Source organism: Salmo salar, chromosome ssa05, assembly GCF_905237065.1.
Source record: "Salmo salar chromosome ssa05, Ssal_v3.1, whole genome shotgun sequence".
NCBI classification, from domain to species: domain Eukaryota; kingdom Metazoa; phylum Chordata; class Actinopteri; order Salmoniformes; family Salmonidae; genus Salmo; species Salmo salar.
In genome coordinates this window covers 86,182,543-86,210,014 of record NC_059446.1, presented here as the reverse complement: position 1 = coordinate 86,210,014, position 27,472 = coordinate 86,182,543, and the positions used below count along the sequence as shown (strand labels likewise).

Sequence of the window (27,472 nt, the reverse complement as noted above, 5' to 3'; positions counted from 1 at the left end):
ATCTATATGTTCACCATCTAAATGTCTATATCTATATGTTCACCATCTAAATGCCTATATCTATATGTTCACCATCTAAATGTCTATATCTATATGCACCATCTAAATGTCTATATCTATATGTTCACCATCTAAATGTCTATATCTATATGTTCACCATCTAAATGTCTATATCTATATGTTCACCATCTAAATGTCTATATCAATATGTTCACCATCTAAATGTCTATATCTATACCATCTAAATGTCTATATCTATACCATCTAAATGTCTATATCAATATGTTCACCATCTAAATGTCTATATCTATTCACCATCTAAATGTCTATATCAATATGTTCACCATCTAAATGTCTATATCTATACCATCTAAATGTCTATATCTATATGTTCACCATCTAAATGTCTATATCTATACCATCTAAATGTCTATATCTATACCATCTAAATGTCTATATCTATATGTTCACCATCTAAATGTCTATATCTATACCATCTAAATGTCTATATCAATATGTTCACCATCTAAATGTCTATATCAATATGTTCACCATCTAAATGTCTATATCTATACCATCTAAATGTCTATATCAATATGTTCACCATCTAAATGTCTATATCAATATGTTCACCATCTAAATGTATATATCTATACCATCTAAATGCCTATATCAATATGTTCACCATCTAAATGTCTATATCTATACCATCTAAATGTCTATATCAATATGTTCACCATCTAAATGTCTATATCAATATGTTCACCATCTAAATGTATATATCTATACCATCTAAATGCCTATATCAATATGTTCACCATCTAAATGCCTATATCTATATGTTCACCATCTAAATGTCTATATCTATATGTTCACCATCTAAATGCCTATATCTATATGTTCACCATCTAAATGTCTATATCTATATGTTCACCATCTAAATGCCTATATCTATATGTTCACCATCTAAATGTCTATATCTATACCATCTAAACGTCTATATCTATATGTTCACCATCTAAATGCCTATATCTATATGTTCACCATCTAAATGTCTATATCAATATGTTCACCATCTAAATGTCTATATCTATACCATCTAAATGTCTATATCTATATGTTCACCATCTAAATGTCTATATCTATACCATCTAAATGTCTATATCTATATGTTCACCATCTAAATGTCTATATCTATACCATCTAAATGTCTATATCTATACCATCTAAATGTCTATATCTATATGTTCACCATCTAAATGTCTATATCTATACCATCTAAATGTCTATATCAATATGTTCACCATCTAAATGTCTATATCAATATGTTCACCATCTAAATGTCTATATCTATATGCACCATCTAAATGTCTATATCAATATGTTCACCATCTAAATGTCTATATCAATATGTTCACCATCTAAATGTCTATATCTATGTTACCATCTAAATGCCTATATCAATATGTTCACCATCTAAATGCCTATATCTATATGTTCACCATCTAAATGTCTATATCTATATGTTCACCATCTAAATGCCTATATCTATATGTTCACCATCTAAATGTCTATATCTATATGTTCACCATCTAAATGCCTATATCTATATGTTCACCATCTAAATGTCTATATCTATACCATCTAAACGTCTATATCTATATGTTCACCATCTAAATGCCTATATCTATATGTTCACCATCTAAATGTCTATATCAATATGTTCACCATCTAAATGTCTATATCTATACCATCTAAATGTCTATATCTATATGTTCACCATCTAAATGTCTATATCATATGTTCACCATCTAAATGTCTATATCAATATGTTCACCATCTAAATGTCTATATCTATACCATCTAAATGTCTATATCAATATGTTCACCATCTAAATGTCTATATCTATACCATCTAAATGTCTATATCTATATGTTCACCATCTAAATGTCTATATCTATATGTTCACCATCTAAATGTCTATATCTATACCATCTAAATGTCTATATCTATATGTTCACCATCTAAATGTCTATATCTATACCATCTAAATGTTTATATCAACATGTTCACCATCTAAATGTCTATATCAATATGTTCACCATCTAAATGTCTATATCTATACCATCTAAATGTCTATATCAATATGTTCACCATCTAAATGTCTATATCAATATGTTCACCATCTAAATGTCTATATCTATACCATCTAAATGCCTATATCAATATGTTCACCATCTAAATGTCTATATCTATACCATCTAAATGTCTATATCTATATGTTCACCATCTAAATGTCTATATCTATATGTTCACCATCTAAATGTCTATATCTATATGTTCACCATCTAAATGTCTATATCTATACCATCTAAATGTCTATATCTATATGTTCACCATCTAAATGTCTATATCTATACCATCTAAATGTCTATGTCAATATGTTCACCATCTAAATGTCTATATCAATATGTTCACCATCTAAATGTCTATATCTATATGTTCACCATCTAAATGTCTATATCAATATGTTCACCATCTAAATGTCTATATCAATATGTTCACCATCTAAATGTCTATATCAATATGTTCACCATCTAAATGTATATCTGCTCTGTTTTATTGATTGATGCTTAGTTTTCATGATCTCTCTCCCACAGACAAAGAGTTTGAGGCTGAACCTCGCGCAGCAGAAGGCAAAGAGGAGGATAGGGAGAGAAGCTCAAAGAGGCCACGGCCACTCCGCTCTGAGAAGGTTTCCCTTGTGAAGGAGCAGGAACCAGCAGGAGGCACCAAGAACCCCATCATCAGTGTGGTTCTGACCGCTCATGAGGCACTTCCTGGTAAGTTACAACTACATTATCATCAGTGTGGTTCTGACCACTCATGAGGCACTTCCTGGTAAGTTACAACTACATTATCATCAGTGTGGTTCTGACCACTCATGAGGCACTTCCTGGTAAGTTACAACTACATTATCATCAGTGTGGTTCTGACCACTCATGAGGCACTTCCTGGTAAGTTACAACTACATTATCATCAGTGTGGTTCTGACCACTCATGAGGCACTTCCTGGTAAGTTACAACTACATTATCATCAGTGTGGTTCTGACCACTCATGAGGCACTTCCTGGTAAGTTACAACTACATTATCATCAGTGTGGTTCTGACCACTCATGAGGCACTTCCTGGTAAGTTACAACTACATTATCATCAGTGTGGTTCTGACCACTCATGAGGCACTTCCTGGTAAGCTACAACTATATTATGGATGCGCCCCAAATGGCACCCTACTACCTACATGGTGTGCTACTTTTGACCAGGGCCCATAGGGAATACGCTGCCATTGGTACGCACATGGATCAACCAGAGGATCTTCAGATTTTATCCAGAAAAGTATAGATTCACACTGTTGCTGATGGTACATTTTCAGAGTTTTATGTATGAAAAATCAGGAAAGTTTATAGTCTATGTATTCCCCGATGACTTGTATAAACGTTTATCTGTCTGTGTATTTGTTTATTTAGGTGCCACAAGGATAGTGCCGATCGAGGCCACCCGGCAGAGCCGGTTGCTACAGCAGACACAGACCCTCAGGAGGCAGGACAGAAGAGAGGATTTCAAGAATATTCCATACAACAAGCTGCTTATGAAGTGCCATTAAAGTCCAACAGGTACAGACATTTGGGTTGTACACCACACAGCAGTTGAAGATAAAGTACCCAGACTGTATTGTGGCATTAATAAACATAATGATGTCTTGAGTGAACTGAATCAATGTAGTCTACAGTATGTCATAGTCTAGGCTACTATATGTAACACTTTAATGGATGTGTCAACAACAGATTTCAGCATTGTTACTGTAGATACAAACATCATGTTTTTGCTATAGCTCAAATAGAATTTTGGCAAGTTACTTTGGAAAAACAGCAACACATATTTGGTTCTACTGTATGTGTATTGCAACATTCCTCGTTCATACAGAATAGGACAGACCCAGTTGAAGATCTTCACCTGCGAATACTGCAACAAGGTCTTCAAGTTCCGCCACTCCTTGCAGGCCCATCTGCGAACCCACACCAACGAGAAACCCTTCAAGTGCCCACACTGCGACTACGCCAGTGCCATCAAAGCCAACCTCAGCGTTCACATGCGCAAGCACACGGGAGAGAAGTTCAGCTGTGAACACTGCTCCTTCCAGTGCCTCAGCAAGGGCCACCTCAAGGTGCACGTGGAGAGAGTTCACCACAAGATCAAGCAGCACTGTCTCTTCTGCAAGAAGAAGTACTCTGATGTCAAGAACCTGCTCAAACACATGAGGGAGAGCCACGACCTAGAGGACAAGAAGGTGAAGGAGCGCTCTCTTTTTAAAAATCTATCATATGTCTTTATACTGTCTTTATTATGAGATCTTATTGATGTAGTTATTAATAACATGTATTATGAGATCCTATTGATGTAGTTATTAATAACGTATTATTATGAGATCTTATTGATGTAGTTATTAATAACATGTATTATGAGATCTTATTGATGTAGTTATTAATAACATGTATTATGAGATCCTATTGATGTAGTTATTAATAACGTATTATTATGAGATCTTATTGATGTAGTTATTAATAACATGTATTATGAGATCTTATTGATGTAGTTATTAATAACATGTATTATTATGAGATCTTATTGATGTAGTTATTAATAACATGTATTATTATGAGATCTTATTGATGTAGTTATTAAAAACATGTATTATGAGATCTTATTGATGTAGTTATTAATAACATGTATTATTATGAGATCTTATTGATGTAGTTATTAATAACATGTATTATTATGAGATCTTATTGATGTAGTTATTAATAACATGTATTATTATGAGATCCTATTGATGTAGTTATTAATAACATGTATTATGAGATCCTATTGATGTAGTTATTAATAACATGTATTATTATGAGATCTTATTGATGTAGTTATTAATAACATGTATTATTATGAGATCTTATTGATGTAGTTATTAATAACATGTATTATTATGAGATCTTATTGATGTAGTTATTAATAACATGTATTATTATGAGATCCTATTGATGTAGTTATTAATAACATGTATTATTATGAGCTCTTATTGATGTAGTTATTAATAACATGTATTATGAGCTCTTATTGATGTAGTTATTAATAACATGTATTATTATGAGCTCTTATTGATGTAGTTATTAATAACATGTATTATTATGAGCTCTTATTGATGTAGTTATTAATAACATGTATTATTATGAGATCTTATTGATGTAGTTATTAATAACATGTATTATGAGATCTTATTGATGTAATTATTAATAACATGTATTATTATGAGATCTTATTGATGTTGTTATTAATAACGTATTATTATGAGATCTTATTGATAACATGTATTATTATGAGATCCTATTGATGTAGTTATTAATAACATGTATTATGAGATCCTATTGATGTAGTTATTAATAACATGTATTATGAGATCTTATTGATGTAGTTATTAATAACATGTATTATTATGAAGGTGAAGGACTCGTACCATGAGTACAGTCTACAGACCAGAGAAGGCAAGCGGCAGCTCCTCTACGACTGCCAGATCTGCGACCGCAAGTTCAAGAACGAGCTGGACCGTGACCGCCACATGATGGTCCACGGTAGTGAGAGGCCGTTTGGCTGCGAGCTGTGTGACCACGGCTGCACCAAGTTCCAGGCTCTCCAGGCTCACGTCCGCAAGCATCCCTTCCTCTACGTGTGTGCCGCCTGCCAGCAGAAGTTTGTCAGCTCCGTGCGGCTGAAGGCCCACCTGAAGGAGGCTCACCCAGAGTCAGAGGAGGCGGCTGGGTTCTCAGAGTCCATCAACAGCAGCTTCTGTCTGCTGGAGCCGGGGGACGACATCAAGAGAGAGATGCTGAGACAGGATGAGATCAGGATGGCTGAGGAGCTATCTCTACTCAACGCCCAGCAGGAGGAGGAGGAGGCCCTCGCTGGTGACCCTTCAGAGGAACAGGAGGAGGCCCTCGCTGGTGACCCTTCAGAGGAACAGGAGGAGGCCCTCGCTGGTGACCCTTCAGAGGAACAGGAGGAGGCCCTCGCTGGTGGCCCTTCAGAGGAAGAGGAGGAGGCCCTCGCTGGTGGCCCTTCAGAGGAAGAGGAGGAGGCCCTCGCTGGTGACCCTTCAGAGGAACAGGAGGAGGCCCTCGCTGGTGGCCCTTCAGAGGAACAGGAGGAGGCCCTCGCTGGTGACCCTTCAGAGGAACAGGAGGAAGGACTGGGAGAGGGGGAGGAACAGGGAGAGGGGCTGGGGGAGGAACAGGGAGAGGGGCTGGGGGAGGGGGAGGAACAGGTGGTCCCTGATCCGGGCCCTGAGGAGCAGACTGTAGAGACATGCGTGTTGAACCAACCTGCACAAGAGACTGAGACTCTACAAGACAGAACTGAGCCAATCAGTCCTGAACAAACCCAGACAGCAAGCAAAGGCACGACCCAGGAAGTAATCCGTGAGGAGAGACCTGATAAGACACTGGTGGAGGAAGACAAGCCTCATGGGGAGAATAACGTCATTGTGGCTGAACAAGACACTTTGGTAGAAAAGCCTTCAGGCAAGGAGGAGTCAATGGGCCACCAGCAGCATCCAGAAGAAGACAAAGGCTCTTCATCAACATCACAAGGTCATGTTGAGGAGACTCTCCGGTCTTTGGTTCTGATTCAGGGGGAGGTCATAGGTCAAACAAATGCTTCAGCTGGCCCACAAGGAGAAGATGGCACAACGGAGGAGAGGAGCGCTTTCCAACAGATTCTAGATAAGTTGCAGAAAAGGCAGCTGAACATGGTTGTCTTTGACAGAATCCGAAAAGTATACGGGGACCTGGAATGTGAATACTGTGGTAAGAATATATCACGCAAATATATTGACATAGAAATCATTTTATTCTAGCAGTATAAGTTGCATTTTTTTACAAGAGTTTGTAATTTCATCATTTCCTGTGTTTGTAATTCATCTGTAAACCAGCTGTTTTTTTGTTCCCTGTCTAGGAAAGCTCTTCTGGTACCAAGTCCACTACAACATGCATGTGCGTACTCACACAAAAGAGCATCTACATTACTGTACCCAGTGCAGCTATTCTTCCATCACCAAGAACTGTCTGAAGCGACATCTGATCCAGAGACACAGTAACATCCTGCTTCAGTGTCCGATGGAACACTGTCAGTACTGCACACCTGACAAGTACAAGCTGCAGGCCCACCTCAAAACACACTTTGACAACGTGAGTCTGGGGCCCAAATGGAACCCTACTTTTGACCAGGGCCTAAAGGCAGTCACATAATCTGATCATTATTACATTGAAATGTTTGTTTGTTGACTCTTAACATCATCAATTTAATCCAATATTAAGGAGAAGAGAAGCTTTGCTTGCCCTGTGTGTGAGGAAACGTTCACTGAAGATAAACTGAAGCATCATATCAAGAACTTTCATCCAGGTAAGAGACCAGAACTAAGCCCAATCTTTGTTTGGTGTTCTATTACAACAGCAGAGCTTTAATGATGTTTAAATCCAAAATATCATACCCATTTCCTGATTGGAGCCAGGCATGAAGGTAAATAAGCCTTGTCCGAGCCAGAACGGCCCATAGGGCAGGAGCCTGTCCTGTTTCTGAATCTTGAGGCAGCTTTAATGTACAGCCTCTGGACAGGACGCTGGCTATGTAGGTAAAACTCGCTCTTATCTGCAGATACGCCGATGAACACCATCTCTGAGGCGCTTGGGGTGAGGGTGCAGATGAAGGGCTTGATCGGGAAGAGAGCGTCTAAGTGTCCTTACTGTGACAGCTACTTCATGAGGAACGGAGCTGATCTGCAGCAGCACATCTGGGCTCACCAAGGTAGGACAATCAAACTCATTAGACTGCGTACCAAATGCCATCCTATTCCTTATAATGCGTTCTACTTTTGGACTCTGAGGTGGCCCGAAGTGGTTTTCTACACCTTTTAAAAGGCAATAGCAACTACCACACTTAACTTTTTAGAGGAAAGTTTTACTTGCAACGAATGTGATGTGTGGTTGTCTTATCGCTGTGATGTGTGGTTGTCTTATCGCTGTGATGTGTGGTTGTCTTATCGCTGTGATGTGTGGTTGTCTTATCGCTGTGATGTGTGGTTGTCTTATCGCTGTGATGTGTGGTTGTCTTATCGCTGTGATGTGTGGTTGTCTTATCGCTGTGATGTGTGGTTGTCTTATCGCTGTGATGTGTGGTTGTTCTTCCTACCTTAGTTGAATGCACTGTCTGTAAATCCCTCTGGATAAGAGTGTCTGCTAAATGACTACTGTCTGTAAATCCCTCTGGATAAGAGTGTCTGCTAAATGACTACTGACTGTAAATCCCTCTTGATAAGAGTGTCTGCTAAATGACTACTGACTGTAAATCCCTCTGGATAAGAGTGTCTGCTAAATGACTACTGACTGTAAATCCCTCTGGATAAGAGTGTCTGCTAAATGACTACTGTCTGTAAATCCCTCTGGATAAGAGTGTCTGCTAAATGACTACTGACTGTAAATCCCTCTGGATAAGAGTGTCTGCTAAATGACTACTGACTGTAAATCCCTCTGGATAAGAGTGTCTGCTAAATGACTACTGACTGTAAATCCCTCTGGATAAGAGTGTCTGCTAAATGACTACTGACTGTAAATCCCTCTGGATAAGAGTGTCTGCTAAATGACTACTGACTGTAAATCCCTCTGGATAAGAGTGTCTGCTAAATGACTACTGACTGTAAATCCCTCTGGATAAGAGTGTCTGCTAAATGACTACTGACTGTAAATCCCTCTGGATAAGAGTGTCTGCTAAATGACTACTGACTGTAAATCCCTCTGGATAAGAGTGTCTGCTAAATGACCAAAATGTAAAAGCCACTGTATCTCTTCCCCTGTTAGGAGTGAAGCCCTTCAAGTGTTCCCTGTGTGACTACGCCAGCCGCAGTAAGAGCAACCTGAAGGCCCACATGAGCAGACACACCACGGAGAAGACACACCTGTGTGACATGTGTGGCAAGAAGTTCAAGTCCAAGGTCACTCTGAAGAGCCACAAGCTGATGCACACAGAGGACGGTGAGAGAAAACCCACAAACGCTTTGAGATCTAGGGTGAGTCCCAAATGGTACGCTGTTCCCTATATAGTGCACTACTTTTGACCAGAGTTCCTGGTCAAAAGTAGTGCACTATATAGGGCTCTGGTCAATAGTAGTGCACTATATATGGAATAGGGTGCCATTTGGGATCTAGTGGGGGTAGTTAACATTGAAGTCTTATCTTTGACTGTAATTAACCAGCAGGTGAGTATTGTCATCCTGTCTCTGTCCCTCCATACTGTAGGTAAGCAGTTCAAATGTACAGAGTGTGATTACAGCGCTGCACAGAAACCTCTACTGGTACGACACATGGAGCAGCACGCCTCTTTCAAGGTAATCAGAAGAGGGCTGTCTCTATATAAAGATTTTATAATACAGTCACTAGCATCAATGTATCAACACCAGCCTCTAACAAGTTAAACTTCCACTACCATAAAATACATTTGGACAGTTTAAGGAAGCACAATGTTCCTTCAGTAAAAGGACCCTTTCTAGTCTTCATTATTGTTGGAAGCCAGTTGAAATGTGTTTTCCACAGCCCTACCGCTGCGGCCACTGTCACTACTCCTGTAACATAGCAGGACCCCTGAAGAGACATTACAGCAAGAAGCACCCCAACCAGGAGTACTGTAACGCAGGGCCTGGTCCAGCCACCTCTGAGGCTGTGGAGCAGCAAGGTGAGTCGCTCAGCAGAGACACACCGATCTCTGGAATGGACAATACATTTGTGGAGATCATACTGTACCAACCAGAAACACATTTACATATATATTAACATTTAGCAGATGCTCTTATCCAGAAAGACTTAGTCAATGTATTCAACTAAGTTTAATAGGGAAACAAATATTGTTATCTCTACCTTCTTGCCCTTTGTGCTGTTGTCTGTGCCCTGTTTTGTGTTGCTACCATGTTGTGTTGTCATGTGTTGCTGCCTTGCTATGTTGTTGTGTTAGGTCTCTCTTTATGTTGTGTTGTCTCTTGTCGTGGTGTGTTTTGTCCTATATTGATATTTTTTCAATCCCAGCCCCCGTCCCCGCAGGAGGTCTTTTGCCTTTTGGGAGGCCGTCATTGTAAATAAGAATTTGTTCTTAACTGACTTGCCTAGTTAAATAAAGGTTAAATAAAATCAGTCATGTCAGTTCCAGTAGACCCATCTCCAAAACAGAGGACCTGGAATCGGCCTTTCCTCAGTAAAACAGAGGACCTGGAATCGGTCTTTCCTCAGTAAAACAGAGGACCTGGAATCGGCCTTTCCTCAGTAAAACAGAGGACCTGGAATCGGCCTTTCCTCAGTAAAAACAGAGGACCTGGAATCGGCCTTTCCTCAGTAAAAACAGAGGACCTGGAATCGGCCTTTCCTCAGTAAAAACAGAGGACCTGGAATCGGTCTTTCCTCAGTAAAAACAGAGGACCTGGAATCGGTCTTTCCTCAGTAAAAACAGAGGACCTGGAATCGGCCTTTCCTCAGTAAAACAGAGGACCTGGAATCGGCCTTTCCTCAGTAAAACAGAGGACCTGGAATCGGCCTTTCCTCAGTAAAAACAGAGGACCTGGAATCGGCCTTTCCTCAGTAAAACAGAGGACCTGGAATCGGCCTTTCCTCAGTAAAACAGAGGAGGAACCTGCACACTGTTTGCTGTGTGTCCTGTAAACGAGACCTGTCGCTTTCCTAGGTGGAACAGAGTGTCCCGTGTGAGACTGTCCTGTATCTCTAGGTACGAGACTGAAATCGTCCCGTGTAAAAAGAGACTGTCCTGTATCTCTAGGTCAGTAAAAAAGTGTCCTGTGAGACTGTCCTCAGTATATCTAGGTGGAGTGAAGTCTTCCTGTGTGAGACCTGTCCTGTATCTCTCGGTGGAGGAAGGTCCTGTGATCGTGACTTTCCTCAGTATCTCTAGGTGGAGCTGAAGTGTCCCGTGTCTCTCAGTAAAAACGAGGACCTGAATCGTGTCCCGTGTGAGACTGTCCTGTATATCCCTAGAACGTGGAGCTGAATGTGTCCTCAGTGAAACAGAGGACTGACCTGCACATCTGGTTGCTGTGAAGTGTCCCGTGTGAGACTGTCCCGTATCTCTAGGTGGAGTGAAGTGTCTCGTGTGAGACTGTCCTATATCTCTAGGTGGAGTGAAGTGTCCCGTGTGAGACTGTCCTGTATCTCTAGGTGGAGTGAAGTGTCCCGTGTGAGACTGTCCTGTATCTCTAGGTGGAGTGAAGTGTCCCGTGTGAGACTGTCCTGTATCTCTAGGTGGAGTGAAGTGTCCCGTGTGAGACTGTCCTGTATCTCTAGGTGGAGTGAAGTGTCCCGTGTTTCTAGGTAGAGTGAAGTGTCCTGTGTGTGACTGTCCTGTATCTCTAGATAGAGTGAAGTGTCCCGTGTGTGACTGTCCTGTATCTCTAGATAGAGTGAAGTGTCCCGTGTGTGACTGTCCTGTATCTCTAGGTGGAGTGAAGTGTCCCGTGTGAGACTGTCCTGTATCTCTAGGTGGAGTGAAGTGTCCCGTGTGTGACTGTCCTGTATCTCTAGGTGGAGTGAAGTGTCCCGTGTGTGACTGTCCTGTATCTCTAGGTGGAGTGAAGTGTCCCGTGTGAGACTGTCCTGTATCTCTAGGTGGAGTGAAGTGTCCTGTGTCTCTAGGTGGAGTGAAGTGTCCTGTGTGTGACTGTCCTGTATCTCTAGGTGGAGTGAAGTGTCCTGTGTGTGACTATGTGTACGGTACCAAGTGGGAGATGAACAGACACCTGAAGAACAAGCATGGCCTCAAAGTGATTCAGAGTGACGTGCTTGGTCTCAACCAATGGGAGGTAAGGTTTAATAGTCTCATATATATATATATATATATATATATATATGGTCAATATTAAGATGTTTTTCTATGTCTAGACACTGTGTTAAGTGTGTGTGTGTGTGTGTGTGTGTGTGTGTTCTGAGGTGGTGGAGCAGTCGGTGGAGGAGCCCCTTACCCAGTACCTCCACATCACTGAGACAGAGGACCCTCAGGGGACCGAAGCTGCCGTGTCAGCCCTCCAGGACCTCAGGTTCACAGAGAACGGTTAGGACAAGTTAGCCTGGTCCCAGATCTGTTTGTGCTCTTGCCAACACCATTGCTCCTTGTCAAGCCACATACAACAGAGTGACAAAGAGTTGAAATATCCTTGGTGTCCCTCACTGTGTTTAATGTATTGGAATGATCTGCTTAGGGGTGGTGGCGACCACCACGGAAGGGCTGGATCCCACAGCGGTTAACATCCTGCAGCAGATCATTGAGCTGGGGGCAGAGTCTAATGATGCCACAGCAGTGGCCATGGTCCCTGGCAGAGTGACCGTGGTGGAGCAGGTAAGAGCAGTGTCAAAAGTAGTGCACTATAAAGGGAATAGGGTGCCAATAGTGCAGTACTTTTGACCAGGGCCCTTTGGTCAAACGTAGTGCACTATAAAAGGGAATATGGTGCTTGGGCCCTTGTCAATAGGGAATATGTTGCCATTTAGGACATCCCACTCCAACACATTCCAATCCTCTTTCCACCATCTTCCAGGTGACTGAGGAGGAGGGGACCCACACTGTGATGATCCAGGACCCCTTCCAGCAGGCAGCCTCCATGGGGCTGGGTGAGGAGCACCATCTGGTGGTGTCGTCTGATGATGTGGAGGGCATGGAGACGGTCACCGTGTACACTCAGGGAGAGGACGCCTCCCAGTTCATTGTCTATGTCCAAGAGGCTGTGGAGACCGAGGAGCATACTGTGGAATCTATCTGAGCAGGCCAGAGCGTTGGTGCAGGCATGGAGGAGCAGTCAACAGTTTCATCCCAGGTCATTCAGTAGGTGGAAGACATTTTGAAAACAGGGAGATATTACCTGAACTTGTCCAATTAGAACACAGATTTGTATTGTTCCGTTGCTAGACATTTTTCTAGTGTGCCCTATTGAACTCCACCCTGGCTTGCTCTATGAAACCCACAACCAATCTCCAATGGCTTTGATTGGAATAACATAGTGGCTTGAAATGTATCATTTCATCGCTTATGCCTTTTCTCTGTGATTAGCATTTCCTTATGTTAATTCAACTTAATATATCAAAGGCTTTTCTTAGAAAACAAGATTTTGGAATGTACTTTTTATACAAGTGTATAAGTCATTTAGTAAGGGAATAAAATGTGGATAATTCAAATATTCATGTCGGGATTCAATCTGTAACGCTGTCGACAATGAGCCTTTGAAAGGCTATGTTACCGCGTTCACAGAGATCACATTCAAGGTAAACGCTGCAGAGGTCGCCTTAATCGGAAATGACCTTTTAAAATGTCAAGCGCCTTTTCAGATTGCATCTCAGCCTTACTTAGCTTACAACATGGTTGCAGTTTTGGCATGATGTGCCTTTAATGTTTACAACGGATCATTTACAGGACTGGATTCTTTATAGGACTAGATTGTTGATCATGTTTATCTGTACACCCCCCATCCTGTTGACTAATAGTTCTACACCTATTGGAATGTTAGTCAATGAACAATTAAACGCATCATGACAAACTCAATAGCTTGAAAGTGTTTATTGACATGAACAATTCACCCATGTCTGATCTCTGGTGTAGAACTACCAGAACACATATGTTAGATGAGTGGCTCTCCAGTACACTGGTCATTCATGTTGCCTTCCAATGCTCCTCGGAAGTGACAAATACAAGGTTCAGACGGCGAAACAAACCACTTGAACGACTCTCCCAAGTTGGACTTCCAAATAGGAAAGTCTGTGATGGAGATGATACCCGGGATTACAAATTGTGATGTTTCGTCACTGACATTTCACCTTTTCAACTAAGGATCTAGGACTTCCTGCTCTCCTCAGCCATGAGTTCTCTGACGTGGTCGTCTTCCTGGCTGAATTCCCGGCCGTCCTCCTCCTCCCTCTCCTGACCCTGGCTGTGTCTGGACAGAAGGTACTCCTTAGGAGTGATGTCATCATCAACGGGCCGTTTGGACTTCTTCTTCTTCTCCATTATCTTCTGCTTCCTGTACTCTGCCAGCACCTCCAGCTGCTGCAGTGTGAGCTCTGGTGCCAGGGTGTTTGAGGTAGTGTCTTTGACCCTCAGTTTGTAGTCCAGGATCTGCTTGTTGAGAGCGTCGTGGTCAACCCCGAACAGCACAGGTTTTTTAGACGTGGTGGGCTGTCCTGGTTCCACTACATGCAGTCGTTCTCTGTAAGATATTAGATGTATTAAGTCAACTTCAAAAACTCACTTGACTGTATTTACTATTTGAGCCCCAGTCGTCATAAAGATTGTTTCTCACCCCAGTCCATCTTCAGGACCAAAGTCAGCCATCTTGAGTAGGTTTTCAACCTAACAGCACAGTCCACAAGCACAAAGTTCATCAGCAGTCTTTCATAAAATGTTGAATGTTGTTTGTGTTCTAATGAATATGAAATGCCAATTACCTCAGACATGGCTGCGTACTGTTTATCCTTTATGAAAACCAAAGGAGGGACACCACCAAGGGTTTGATGAGCCATAATGAGGTACCTGTTAACAGAGCAGCACAGGGGTTCTCTCTAACATCATCCTGAAACAACCTAGCCTGAGTGTCAGTCTCTGTGTGCTATCCTGACAACTCCTTGTCATGTTTTGTCTTGACATGGACCGTTGGCAAGAACACACAGACCTGGAACCAGGCTAAAATCATCAGAAAGAGAAGAGTACTGCTATTTTCTGAGAGAGTGCTTACCTTATTCGAGGGCTGCTCTTGTCCAGTGCTTGCTGAATCTGGTCATCCCTCTCTGACACACCACTGGTTTTCCAATAGACCCGGCAACTAGAGAAGTCTGCAGGCAGTGACACCTGATGTGACACACACGCAATATTATAACAACTCAAACGGAAGGACTTTGCATTTTGGCGCAGTCCAGGCAGTGCTGAGAGGGTTAGAATGGAACTGTACACAATAATAGCACCAATTTTATGAAGCTACCTTGCATTACCAAAATGTCATTGAATATTTCAGACCAAGCTGAAGTACTTCCTAGCCTGGTCCCAGATCAGCAAGTGCTCAATGCTGTCATTGTCCAGCCAAACATGACAATGAGTGACAGGGAGTGGGCATGATTGCACAAACACACCAGCACCCAGGCTAGGTTATTCCTACCCTTGAGATGTCCACACTGTAGTTGTAGACCTCATAGTTGACTTCAGGGGAGCTCAGTAGATCAGTGATGGCCTTGTACAGGATGGAGTTGAGGACTCTGGTGCGCATGTTGTCCCCTTGGCTTTGTTTCTTAGGTGGCTTCAGAGCACTGAGCTGACTGGACGGTGGCCCCTGTCAGAATTACGAAGGTTAAAGTGTGAAACCGGATACAGCAAGCCTGAGTGCCAGTCTGTTTCTACTGTCTTGACAACTCCTTATGGAATTGGTATGCCAATGACAACAGAACAGGCGTTGCACAAACAGATAAGGGGCCAGGCTGAGAATAAGCCTAATTACAATCTAAATCACGACATGAGACAGTGTACCAACCTGGGGCGGTGTTTCATACCAGAGCTTCTTCCTGTTGAAGACATGTCATTTAGAAAACGTTACTCAAGTCATAGCAGAAGATGAGCCTGGTACCTGATCCGTTTGTGCTCATGCCAACAACTGTCATTGTCAAGCCAAACATGTTTGGCGTGACAAGGATTTGACATGACGGCTCAAACAGACTAAACAGGCTAGTAAGAGTACTAACTTACTAGGCTCAGTCGGCTGATTACTTGATAGCTAGGCTAGCAAGACATGATTAATCAAATCAGGGCTTGCTACCAAAACGTTCTCTTACTTTGTTTTGTTGACAAACTTCCTCAACAGGTTTTTACCAGCACACTTGGAAGAAGTGTGAAAATCTCTTCTGTCATGACAAACTGATGAGACGGAACGGTGCTCGCAGTTCAAATGATGGACTCGATGCTGAGGACCAAGTTCGACACCGCCGCCGGTCCGTTTCTTCATAGCCATACAACTGCTCGCGTAATGCTGAACAACTAGACATGGTTTTACTCTTGAATATGTATTAATTCCAAACATGATCAATATGTTACTGAAATCTTTAAAAAGCTAGTGATTTCTTCGGTCGCACACCAGCTAACTAGCTAGCATGTATATAAACATCACCCTGCGCAACTAGTAATGTCTGTCTGAAGAATGGGTTAAGGCAGAAGCAATCGTTGTCAAAGCTACTTCGTTTTTGGTATTGTGGCAAACAAATGTTATAGGTGCAAGCCGCCACCTACTGTATTGGCTGTGTATCTGCCTACTATTCTGTAGTATGTATTCATTACACTTTGTGAAAGAATTGCCCTACCTAACCCTGCACCCAGTAAAACCTCACCACTACTCCACTACTTTAGCCTGCTATAAACCTACTCCAGGCCAGCAGCCTGGGAGAACAGGACACTATCGTTCAAAATATCTGAACTCTTCTGAAGTAAAATGCCTGTACACCCAATGTCAGCTAGGAATCATCGATTGTGGATTTATACCACAGATAAGGTTAGAGAATATTAATTCATTGTTAAAACAATTTCTATAAATCTACTAGTAACCTTGTTGGGTGTATTTCAAGCCAGGACATACTATATTTATTTCATTTTAATCCACATGCCAAACCCAAAAGAAACAAACTAACATTTTACAAATAATTATGGGTAATTTATGGGCAAAACAAAAACACAGATCAACGAGGTCATCTCTAGAAAAGAAGAAAAACACACATCCTTTAATTTAGCACAGCATGGAAACAATGGTTCATTTGAGCATGAAAACTTCTATAGGAGAACCGAGGCACTTGTACTATGCATCTTGAATGTCACTTTATTATCTACTACAGCATATTATGCTAATAAACTGCTTTAGTTTTGAGCCAAATAGTGCGTGTTTACAAGCTGCCCAGGCTGTGAAGTTATACTGTACAAATAGTTATCAATGACATGATGTTCCAAATAAATATCGTATGTGTTCACAAGTTCTTGGGTATATTAACAGATCGTATAAAATATCTACACACATTTAAATTCTACTAAACACTCTTTACAATTGTACAAAAAAAATTGGTCCACACTGTAGTTTTTGTCAAAATGGGTACATGTATAAACTCAAGTGTTAATTGACAAATATTAGTTAGAGTTTTTTTTCATGACCTCAAAGGGACATCTATTCTCATGACTCTTTCTCATCTTCAAATGTTGTCTAGATGACATTGTTTTCTTTAAAATTCCCTTTTTATAATAAGAAAATAATGACAAGGGCTATCACCGTTTCTTTCTATACATCCAAAATATATCTTCTAGATAAACACAGCTTGCAATTTGGTTAATATATTTCCTCTTCTTTTTGTTTGCACACTGACTCACTTTGAATGCATTCTGTCTGCAGAATGACTGTGCATACAGTAAGTTAGACATTTACTTTCCCTGGCTCAGCTTTCTCTTCAGGTTCAATCTCTGGAACAACAAGGTCGTGCTTCAGCTTGCTCAGCTCAGTCCAGTTAAACCCCATCAGAACCTTAGTCTTCTTCTGTCGGAGCGCTTTCATACACCGGCTGCGCTTCGCTCCAAACAGAGACGCCACATCAGTCCTCTGGAACCACAGGCGGCCTGCCAGGGCCTCCATCTCTTTCCTAGACAGGTAGGGCCTCTGGTGGAAGTATCTGGTGAGGAACTCCTTTCTATCCTGGAAGGGAAGCATCTCCATTCCTGTGGGATCCAGCACCAGGGACACAGTGGGGTCGAATGTAAAAGCACCAGGTTTGGATTTGTGCCCCACCTGCTGCTTGGTGGCCCCCCCTGTCACTTCCCTAGACCTACTCTGTCTGCTCTGATCCAGGGCAGCGGCCGGCACGCCACCGTTGATTGTCTGGGCATTTGGATCAGGGTTGATCAATCTCTCTGCATCCTTGGCTGCCTTGGGGGCACACCTGCAGCGCTGGACGTGTATGGAGATGGTTTTGGAAGTGGACTTGTCTGTGTACACCCCCAGGCAGTATACACACTTGAAGGCTGGGGCCTTCAGTATGGCATGTATAGTGGGTACAATGTGGTGCTTTGTCTTCAGATGGAGCTCGTAATCCTCCCCGTTCTGAGGCTTCTCTGGACAGAAGGGACAACCGTCTTCTGCTAGGTTTTGATATGCTGACTTGATGGACTCTCGTCTCAGCTTCAGATAGATCCGGTCTTTAGTCGATGTGACCAGAACCACGTTTAGCTCCTTGTCTGCCAGCAGGTCTTTAGGGACATTTGCGCTCATGTCAAAAAGGGAAACAAAAGGCTCCCCTGGGGATTGATTCCCAGACGATATTTCTCTTTCAGGACGTCACAGTTGGCTTTGTCTGAGAGCTTGTGTTCCTTACCCATGTGTTCCATGACTTGCTGGATGGAATAGAACACCAGTGGGCAGAGCAAACACTGCAGACCATGCAACAAATGCTGAAAAATACCCTTCTCCGACAATAACGTTTTACATCTTGTGCATTTCACTGTGTTATTCTCCATCTTCTTCAGAAATTGTGTCTGCACAGCCAACTCTTTGGGTTTCTCAGTGCTGTTGTCACCTTGTATCTGGTTCATCACGGCCGTGCTAGGCATTTGATTGGACACCGTACCGTTTCCCATGACGATAATAGTCGACGGCTTGTTCTGCTGTTGTAGAGTGGTCATGTTCTGCGTCACAAGCACACCTTTATTGACAATTTGGGTGACCCCAGCAGACTGGACTGGCATGGCAACCTGAACAGTTTCCAGTGTGTAGGTTGGCATGCCGTTTACCTTGTTGCCAGTAGGGACCAGACGGACAGACTGGGAGGACATGACGGCTCCTCTGGGACCAGACTGGGTCAACATAAGGGGCTGGGAACCACCACCCATCTTGTTTTGGACATTGATTTGGACACCAGGTGGAAGTAGGACCTGTCGGGGCTGTTGTTGTTGTTGGGGAACTCTAATTGTTATTGGTACCGGTTTGGTGGCATTCTGCTGGGTGTTGGGCAGCATCATTCTGATGGGACCAGCTTTGACGAGTGTGGAGGTGGGCAAGGCAGCACGGTTCTGAAGAGAAGTCACAGCCTGCTGAGTGAGTATTAAGCCGTTTCCTCCTGGGCCCTGTGTGGGGAGGAACATGTGCCTCTGGTCTGGACCACACACAAGGGCCGTTGTGTTACTTGGAGCGGCCAAAAGCATAGTACCGGTGGAAGGGTTTTTTGATATGGACCTTCCGTTGGGTTGTTGTTGGTTAATGTTCTTGGAGACCAGAGAGACTACCTTTTGGACAGCCCTGGGAGCCAGGTTCGGAAGCTTCTGCTGCGGGCTGTTCCTTATGCTAGTTTTGAGGTTTGTGTTGACGTGTTCGACGATGAAGGGCCTGATGTGCGCATGCAGTTCCTTGTGTTTGTCTGAGCTCAGAATGTGGTAGAGCAGGTGCTCTGACGTCTCCGCCGGCATGTTACACATCCTGCAGAAGAACGTGGACAATTTGACCCCGTCCGCTGTCTGTTCCGCTTCGTTCCGGTGACCATAGTAACGGTTCAACAACGATCCGTAGTGGTTCACCAGGACGTGTTTTCTCATGACATAGAACAGCGAGTCGTGGAACCCACAGCCTCGACACGAGTACTTGTCTCCTACGTCAGTGGTGGAGACTGAATGGATGGTAGTATGGGACGTGGTGGAGGTTAAAGTACATGAGGCACTGGTGGTTTTGGCTGATCCCCCGTGGAACAGCTTGATGTGTTGATTGGTGATGTCAGGCTGGCTGATGAAGGAGCAGTTGGGGCAGGAGGACAGGGCGCTGATGTCCTCCTCCTCCTCATGACAGCGCTGGACGTGTCCTCTGAAGGTGTACCATGACCGGGTAGAGAACCAGCACAGGGCACAGCATAGCATCTCCCTGCGATATGGCCACTGAGTGATTTAAATAATAATGATGAAGTTAGCATGTGATTTAAATATTCATGTTACATTTAAAATCTAGAGTTAAGACATATTACAGTGTTGCAACAGCTATTATGACAGAATAATAAATGACTTGTCCTCCACAACGATGAGCGTACCCTTTTTCTCCTTTTGCCATGGTAACCATCCGTTAAATCCTCCCAGTCTGTGTTCTCAAAACAGTCGTCTCCTGCATCAAAGCATTTAAGATCCTGGAAAACAAAATCGACCAAGAGATGGTTCATGCAAAATGAATCTATCAATATTCTATTAAGAGTAGCTACAGTGAACAAAGTCCCACTAATATCTGTGCTTGAACGTTTGTAGTGTACAAACAGAACTTACATCCAACAACTTTTTGCAGTTGTCAAGTCCAATGTCACATAGAATATCTTTGACTCTCTTCCTTGATTGTCTGATTTTGTCCAATTTCTCCACAGGTAGTTGGTACATCTTTTCCCTGCACGAGCAAAACACAGCAGTAAATAAAAGGTTCATTTCACAAGCTAGAGGTAGGCCTAGAAACAAAAACAAGACATTTTAAATCAGGTTTTTGTTGTATATACTGTTAACAATAACCACTTCAGTGTCAGTGATACAAAGTAGCATTTAGTGGAGGTGCCTCTGGACTAGTAGGCCAAGCAAGCGGTTGCCCCTGAATCCCATAAATAGTTATATATAAAATGATAACAACTTTGTCATTAGTCATTGTTGGCGGAAATGGTATGTTCCTCGATTTTCGTTACTGGCTACATGAACGCAATGCCAGCCAAAATGACCAGGCAAGTAATAAAACTTAGAATTTGGTCACATCGTCTGCTGCGAAAAACTGCAGCTAAGACAAGTTACATAATTATGTGAATGGCGCACTGACAGTTGAATGTTACTGGCTAGCAAATAACTACGAAGAATGAGCAGAGAAATACTAAACCACTGATAAACAGTCAGGATGCATAATAATAGTGCATCTGCGCAAGGCAGCTAAAACAGTTGTTAGCTAGCTGGATGACTGATGCTAGCATCGCGTTGCCTCATTTGCATGCACACACAGACAGGTCACTGAGGTAACTTCACCGCTCATACACATTCGGCGGCAGGATTTAAATATTTGGTGAATTGCAACAACGTTTTGGACACAATGTTAATCATGCAGATATATACTGAAGATACATTTGGGAAAGTGTACCTTACACGACCTGGCAGTCGAAGAGAAAGCTCTCGACAGAGTGCGTGCTCGTGAGTCTGTTTTCACCAATCCGAGTGGAGAAGAGCTTAGGCGCGCGCACTACACAGCTATGAAAAATATACCATGAAATACTCGGCATGCACTTATCAAATCGTTTTCTTCGCCTATAATACCAATAATGGCAGAATTTCCTCTATTTTTAATCAACCATTTCTTTTGTTTGTTCTGTTGAAGAGCATCATCCAACTATTGATAGGAAACATGGCGCACAGGAAGTGAGGAAGTGACGTTTGCTCATTAACATATTGCATGGTCATGACCCTCCAATCAAATGAGTGTGTCTCTAATTCTTACCCTGGACCATTTTGAGCACAGTAGAACAATTGAGTTGACCTTGATCACCACTGGGGATCACACCTGTTGCCACCAGGTGTATCACACTCATCAATTCATATCATACCTGTTGCAGCTTGGGGCACCCTGTGAAATCACACCTATGGGGAATAAACTACAACAAGTAAACATGGCATATCTTCATATTGAATATAGAATACATATAGAATTTTAATGGTATACATAGAGAATTCTAGAATTCAAATGGACACATTTGTCTGGTTCAATGAGAGATTTATGCAGCTGTAAGTATTTTTGGTCAATGTCATTTCCCATATGCAGAACATTATGACAACAAATATCATACCAGGTCAGAGGTGAGCTCAAGGCACGGTCAAGCATTAGGTACTTGAACAATATTTTTGATAATTTATCAGCAAGCATGGTCTACATCTGTATTGTTGAAGTGGGTCAGGGAGACTATGTTTCATCTTTGTGTTAACCTTATGGGCCTACTGTGTTAACCCTATGGGCCTACTGAGTTAACCCTATGGGCCTACTGAGTTAACCCTATGGGCCAACTGTGTTAACCCTATGGGCCTACTGAGTTAACCCTATGGGCCTACTGTGTTAACCCTATGGGCCTACTGAGTTAACCCTATGGGCCTACTGAGTTAACCCTATGGGCCTACTGAGTTAACCCTATGGGCCTACTGAGTTAACCCTATGGGCCTACTGTGAGCAAATCACAAATCACTGAAACTGTGGTTGATATTTAGCCCACATGCTCTTTAATCAAAGCCTATGGACAGAAGGGCTGAACACTCACAGAAAACAAATGCCAGTGGCTCACACAGGTCATAATGACACAGTTCATAATGTCACAGTTCATAATGACACAATTCATAATGACACAGTTCATAATGACACAATTCATAATGACACAATTCATAATGACACATTTCATAATGTCACAGTTCATAATGACACAGGTCATAATGTCACAGTTCATAATGTCACAGTTCATAATGTCACAGTTCATAATGTCACAGTTCATAATGACACAGTTCATAATGTCACACTTCATAATGTCACAGTTCATAATGACACAATTCATAATGTCACAGTTCATAATGACACAGTTCATAATGACACAATTCATAATGACATTTGGGCCACACGTAATGGCTTGATATTTTGGTAAGGGGATAGTTAAGGATTTATTCCTCATAAATAGCATTAGACATATTTATTTAACCTTTATTTAACTAGGCAAGTCAGTTAAGAACAAATTCTTATTTACAATGACGGGCCAATTGTGCACCGCCCTATGGGACTCCCAATCACAGCCGGTTGTGATACAGTCTGGAATCGAACCAGGGTCTGCAGTGAAGCCTCTAGCGCTGAGATGCAGTGCCTTAGACCGCTGTGCCACTTGGGAGACATAATAAAACCACAACAGTGCTGTAGCTTTAATAATACACTCTCTCTACTCAATGCATCAGCAGTACATGTAAAGGACATGTACATTCACAGTATAACAAGTGCCAGAACTGGATTTACTACTAATGGTGTTTCATGACTATTTCCATATTAAATGCTGTGGCGCTCCGCTTTGTGGTTTCAAATGTGCTGAGAAACTGACCCTGAGAGGGACACCATTTAAGTGGGTTCAAAAGGTCAGATCGCTGAATTCACAATGAATCATCAACAACCTATTCCCTTTATAGTGCACTACTTGTGACCAGGGTCCAGGTCAAAGCAGTGCGATATATAGGAAATGGGGTGTCATTTGGGAACCAGCCAATATGAAACGTCTCCTCAGTCTCAAGTATAGAAAAGGTATAACAAAGGCCGGCAGTGTCTGTAGCACAGGAGGTTGGTGGCACCTTAATTAGGGAGGACAGGCTCGTGGTAATGGCTGGAGCAGAATGAGTGGAATGGTATCAAATACATCAAACACGTGTTTTATACCATACCATTCACTTAATTCTGGCCATTTTTATGTGCCGTCCTCCCCTCCCTGTGGTTTGCAGTGTTCTAGAATCTGACTGTAGAATCAGGTGATGACCATTCCGTCCTCCCCTCAGCAGCCCCCTGTGGTTTGTAGTGTTCTAGAATCTGACTGTAGAATCAGGTGATGACCATTCCGTCCTCCCCTCAGCAGCCCCCTGTGGTTTGTAGTGTTTTAGAATCTGACTGTAGAATCACAAGGTGATGACCATTCCGTCCTCCCCTCCGCAGCCCCCTGTGGTTTGTAGTGTTCTAGAATCTGACTGTAGAATCACAAGGTGATGACCATTCCGTCCTCCCCTCAGCAGCCCCCTGTGGTTTGTAGTGTTCTAGAATCTGACTGTAGAATCACAAGGTGATGACCATTCCGTCCTCCCCTCAGCAGCCCCCTGTGGTTTGTAGTGTTCTAGAATCTGACTGTAGAATCACAAGGTGATGACCATTCCGTCCTTCCCTCAGCAGCCCCCTGTGGTTTGTAGTGTTCTAGAATCTGACTGTAGAATCAGGTGATGACCATTCCGTCCTACCCTCAGCAGCCCCCTGTGGTTTGTAGTGTTCTAGAATCTGACTGTAGAATCGCAAGGTGATGACCATTCCGTCCTCCCCTCAGCAGCCCCCTGTGGTTTGTAGTGTTCTAGAATCTGACTGTAGAATCACAAGGTGATGACCATTCCGTCCTCCCCTCAGCAGCCCCGTGGTTTGTAGTGTTCTAGAATCTGACTGTAGAATCACAAGGTGATGACCATTCCATCCTCCCCTCAGCAGCCCCCTGTGGTTTGTAGTGTTCTAGAATCTGACTGTAGAATCACAAGGTGATGACCATTCCGTCCTCCTCCACTCCTCCCCTCTGTAGCACCAGGCTGTGTCGTAGCTCTGTCCTCAGGGTGAGCAGGCTGCTGTGGTTAAACACACCTCCATTCATCTCCCTGATGGCTGGGCTGCTGCCGTAGTGCTGCTGCAGGGTCAGGTCTCGGCTCAGTCTGAGGTTCAGGTTAGTGAGGCTGGGCTGTGAGTGATAGGAGGTTGAGGAGATGACAGAGTAAGGCCGACGGGGAGGTCGCCGGGTGGATGGCCTAGGAGAAGGCCTAGGACTCTGCTGGGGCTGGGACCAAGCCTGGGAACGGGAGGCTGTGGAGGTGGAGGCACTGGAGCGACGGGATGAGTTTCTGAGTCTTCTCTCAATCACAATGTCCAAGTCCTCGTCACTCTGGAGCTCGTCATCAGTGAAGCTGTAGGCTCCCACACAGATAGGCATGCTGTGGTAACTCTGACAGATGGGCATGCTGTGGTAACTATGGTAGTCTAAAGAGCTGACACTGCCTGAGTTTATCCCCGACATCCAGCTGCCGGTACGCACTATGTTATTACGCTGGTTCACCGGCTTCACCGTGATGATAAGATTGTGACTGTTTGCGATCATCATGTCTGTCACCTGGTCTAACACCTTGCCCATCACCTCAATCCCATTCACCTCAAGCACCTGGTCGTTGATGGCCAGCAGCCCTGTGCTCTCAGCCAGGCCTCCAGGGACCAGCCGTGAGATGAAGATCCCAGGTACCTTCTCCAGGCCGTGGGGAGTCACCCTCACAGTGGTCCCATCCCGGATATAGAACCCCAGGGGCTTCTCTGAGCCCTGGCGGTAAAGGCGCACCCGGCGCTGAGATGCGGGCAGGAAATCTGTGTCAATAATGGACGAGATGGGACGGAAGTCCTGCGGCCTGCTGATGTGGACCGTGGGCCTTTTGCGGTTCACGTCGCCGCGTGGCAGAGGGATTGCTGGCACCTTCCTCCGGCGTGTCACAGTGGCATTGGGGCAGAAGATATTGTCGTCTACTTCCTCTGTGAACAGGAAATCTGTTAGTACACGTCTTGAAAAGCAAAATTGTCAAATGCACCAACTAGTCTAATTCCTCTAAGGGCTACAATGCAACTAAACTGATGCATTGTTTGTTTTACTGTGTGGGTCAATGTGGGCAAGAAACAACTTCTGACTTAGCACAACAACCAGGACATAAATCATACTGTCAACATCAGAAAGGATTGCAGCAGAATATGTTCTGACTCTATAAACTATATAAACAGGAGTTCCTGAGGTTACATAAACAAGGGAAACAAATGTAGATAGTGTAAACAAACATACGAAAATAGCAGCGCACAGCAATTACATGAAAATAAACATAAACCCTGGACAACTAAATGACTTCCCCTTCTGCTGCTGGTGGAGACGCACATAAACAACTTTCCTGATGCCAACTCTGATAAATCCCTTATGAAGAAAGCATGCAAGAAGGATATTTGAATTCCAGTCTCAGCCTTGAATGATATGTTATCTCAGTGTTATTGAAGCCTATCGATGTTACCTAGTTTTATTACCTTTTTAATGGCAGACAACCATAATGACTGGCATAGTCTTGCATAACTACAGTTGGTTGTGTTTAGGGCTTTAGAGTGAAACAACTGACTGGTCTGTTCTGGGTGAATACCTTGTCTCTGTATGAAGATCCGCAGTAAGGTGGGAGCAGTGGACACGGCCTTGCAGAAGTTGTCATCGTTATTGATGGGTAGTAGTTCTCCCTGGATATCTGCATAGCCAATTATGACATCAATGCTGGTTAGACGGTGCAGGCACAGGATGAGCTTGTAGAAATCTTGGAACTCGCCAGGGTTGGAGCGGTTAAGGGAAAACCTTCTGAACTCTGCTCCATACTAAAGACAGAATTTTTCGGAGAAACTTTGAAAGATAAAGAAAAGTTGTCCTTTCCATACTAGACAAATCAAAGCAATTCATTGACAAATGTGATTTTTATATTGAGTGTCAGGAATGTATTAGGCTACTGGACTAAACTAAGATGATATGGAGCAAAAAATATATATATATACATGTACCTGTAGATCAGCCAAGGATTGTGAGCAGAAAATCTATCTAGCTTATTGGCTATTACACATGCAGGTAATAACACATTACTTAATCTAAAAAATAATGTTATGACAGGTAAAAATTGCAATTAATGGGTGGATGGACCACCAAATTGGTGGTAAACAGATTATCTCGTACCATAAAAGCATAAACGCATTTAAAAAATGACAGTAGCCTACACTAGGGTGACATATTGGTTGTAGGACTATATATAATTTTAGTCAAGGACCGTTATTCTTCCATTTATCGGGAGCACATTGCGCAGCTAGCCAGCATCCTCTCCAAATGGAACAATAGTCAGCCCATAAAACAGGATGTCCAACTCCCGCGCGGCTACTTACTTTGCTTTTCACTTCCACTGTCGCACGATACTGCAAAGAAGACTGCGATTTACTTAAACTCCGATTCATTTTCTTATTCTTCAGAGCCCCACCGGGTTGTAGACTACTACGTCTGTGGGTTCAGGTTGATCCACTGTCTGCTGCCTGTGCGTAAAGTTACGCTTCTTCATACAAAGCCGTTTTCCCGTACTTGTGCGGGAGGAGTTACTGCTTTCTTCTGTCACATAAAAAGACTGTGTTGTTCCCCACTGACTGGTGCGGGACCGGGGCAGACGGATTGGGTAAAGTTAATTAACCACCATGACATCACCGCCCTCATCCTTTCCATAGCTTCCCTCTCCTCTCCACCGGAGGACGCAGTTTCTTCTCTTCACCGCCCTCATCCTTTCCATAGCTTCCCTCTCCTCTCCACCGGAGGACGCAGTTTCTTCTCTTCACCGCCCTCATCCTTTCCATAGCTTCCCTCTCCTCTCCACCGGAGGACGCGGTTTCTTCTCTTAAGTGCTGTAGGGATTGATTACATTGGACTACTAAATATCTTGTAACTTTGCTTCAGATTTACTACATATTTATAACATTTGATGTAT

General features: G+C 43.0%; 3 protein-coding genes and 1 pseudogene across 3 annotated transcripts in view; 1 reads left to right on the top strand and 3 right to left on the bottom strand.

Annotated features, from left to right (window-relative positions):
• Positions 1-13,684, top strand: part of LOC106597662 (zinc finger protein ZFAT) — a 28,880-nt gene extending 15,196 nt beyond the window's left edge. Inside the window, 15 exon segments of the mRNA XM_045719246.1 lie at positions 2,662-2,844; positions 3,529-3,555; positions 3,558-3,675; positions 3,986-4,349; positions 5,553-6,912; positions 7,061-7,293; positions 7,423-7,507; positions 7,760-7,909; positions 8,959-9,132; positions 9,397-9,485; positions 9,691-9,829; positions 11,830-11,954; positions 12,082-12,202; positions 12,351-12,487; positions 12,687-13,684. Of these exon segments, the coding sequence (XP_045575202.1) occupies positions 2,662-2,844; positions 3,529-3,555; positions 3,558-3,675; positions 3,986-4,349; positions 5,553-6,912; positions 7,061-7,293; positions 7,423-7,507; positions 7,760-7,909; positions 8,959-9,132; positions 9,397-9,485; positions 9,691-9,829; positions 11,830-11,954; positions 12,082-12,202; positions 12,351-12,487; positions 12,687-12,908 (3,527 nt within the window). The 3' untranslated portion in view covers positions 12,909-13,684.
• LOC123743213 (putative ribosome-binding factor A, mitochondrial) lies at positions 13,685-16,369 on the bottom strand. The gene is made up of 7 exons (XM_045719255.1): positions 15,955-16,369; positions 15,657-15,687; positions 15,288-15,458; positions 14,871-14,983; positions 14,584-14,668; positions 14,439-14,488; positions 13,685-14,345 (listed from the first exon to the last, which is right to left on the bottom strand). The coding sequence occupies exons 1-7, from the start codon at positions 16,197-16,199 to the stop codon at positions 13,973-13,975; spliced, it is 1,068 nt and encodes a 355-aa protein (XP_045575211.1). The 5' UTR covers positions 16,200-16,369; the 3' UTR covers positions 13,685-13,972.
• Positions 16,370-16,862: 493 nt separating this feature from the next.
• Positions 16,863-21,556, bottom strand: LOC123743212 (activity-dependent neuroprotector homeobox protein 2-like; annotated as a pseudogene).
• Positions 21,557-22,382: 826 nt separating this feature from the next.
• Positions 22,383-27,002, bottom strand: LOC106573343 (partitioning defective 6 homolog gamma). The gene is made up of 3 exons (XM_014148314.2): positions 26,886-27,002; positions 26,111-26,333; positions 22,383-25,466 (listed from the first exon to the last, which is right to left on the bottom strand). Exons 1-3 carry the CDS (start codon positions 26,952-26,954, stop codon positions 24,433-24,435), a joined length of 1,326 nt encoding a protein of 441 aa, XP_014003789.1. The 5' UTR covers positions 26,955-27,002; the 3' UTR covers positions 22,383-24,432.
• Between the last annotated feature and the right edge of the window lie 470 nt (positions 27,003-27,472).

Bases quoted from the DNA above. Each gene is read 5' to 3' on its own strand.
- LOC123743213 (XM_045719255.1), bottom strand. From the start codon at position 16,199: ATGTTTGGAATTAATACATATTCAAGAGTAAAACCATGTCTAGTTGTT. The intron at 14,984-15,287 runs GTAGGAATAACC...GTGTCACATCAG, and splicing joins ACAGTGTGGACATCTCAAGG to GTGTCACTGCCTGCAGACTT. The intron at 14,489-14,583 runs GTAATTGGCATT...CTGTGCTGTTAG, and splicing joins AGTACGCAGCCATGTCTGAG to GTTGAAAACCTACTCAAGAT.
- LOC106573343 (XM_014148314.2), bottom strand. From the start codon at position 26,954: ATGAATCGGAGTTTAAGTAAATCGCAGTCTTCTTTGCAGTATCGTGCG. The intron at 26,334-26,885 runs GTAAGTAGCCGC...TTCTGTCTTTAG, and splicing joins CAGTGGAAGTGAAAAGCAAA to TATGGAGCAGAGTTCAGAAG. The intron at 25,467-26,110 runs GTATTCACCCAG...TCCTGTTCACAG, and splicing joins GATCTTCATACAGAGACAAG to AGGAAGTAGACGACAATATC.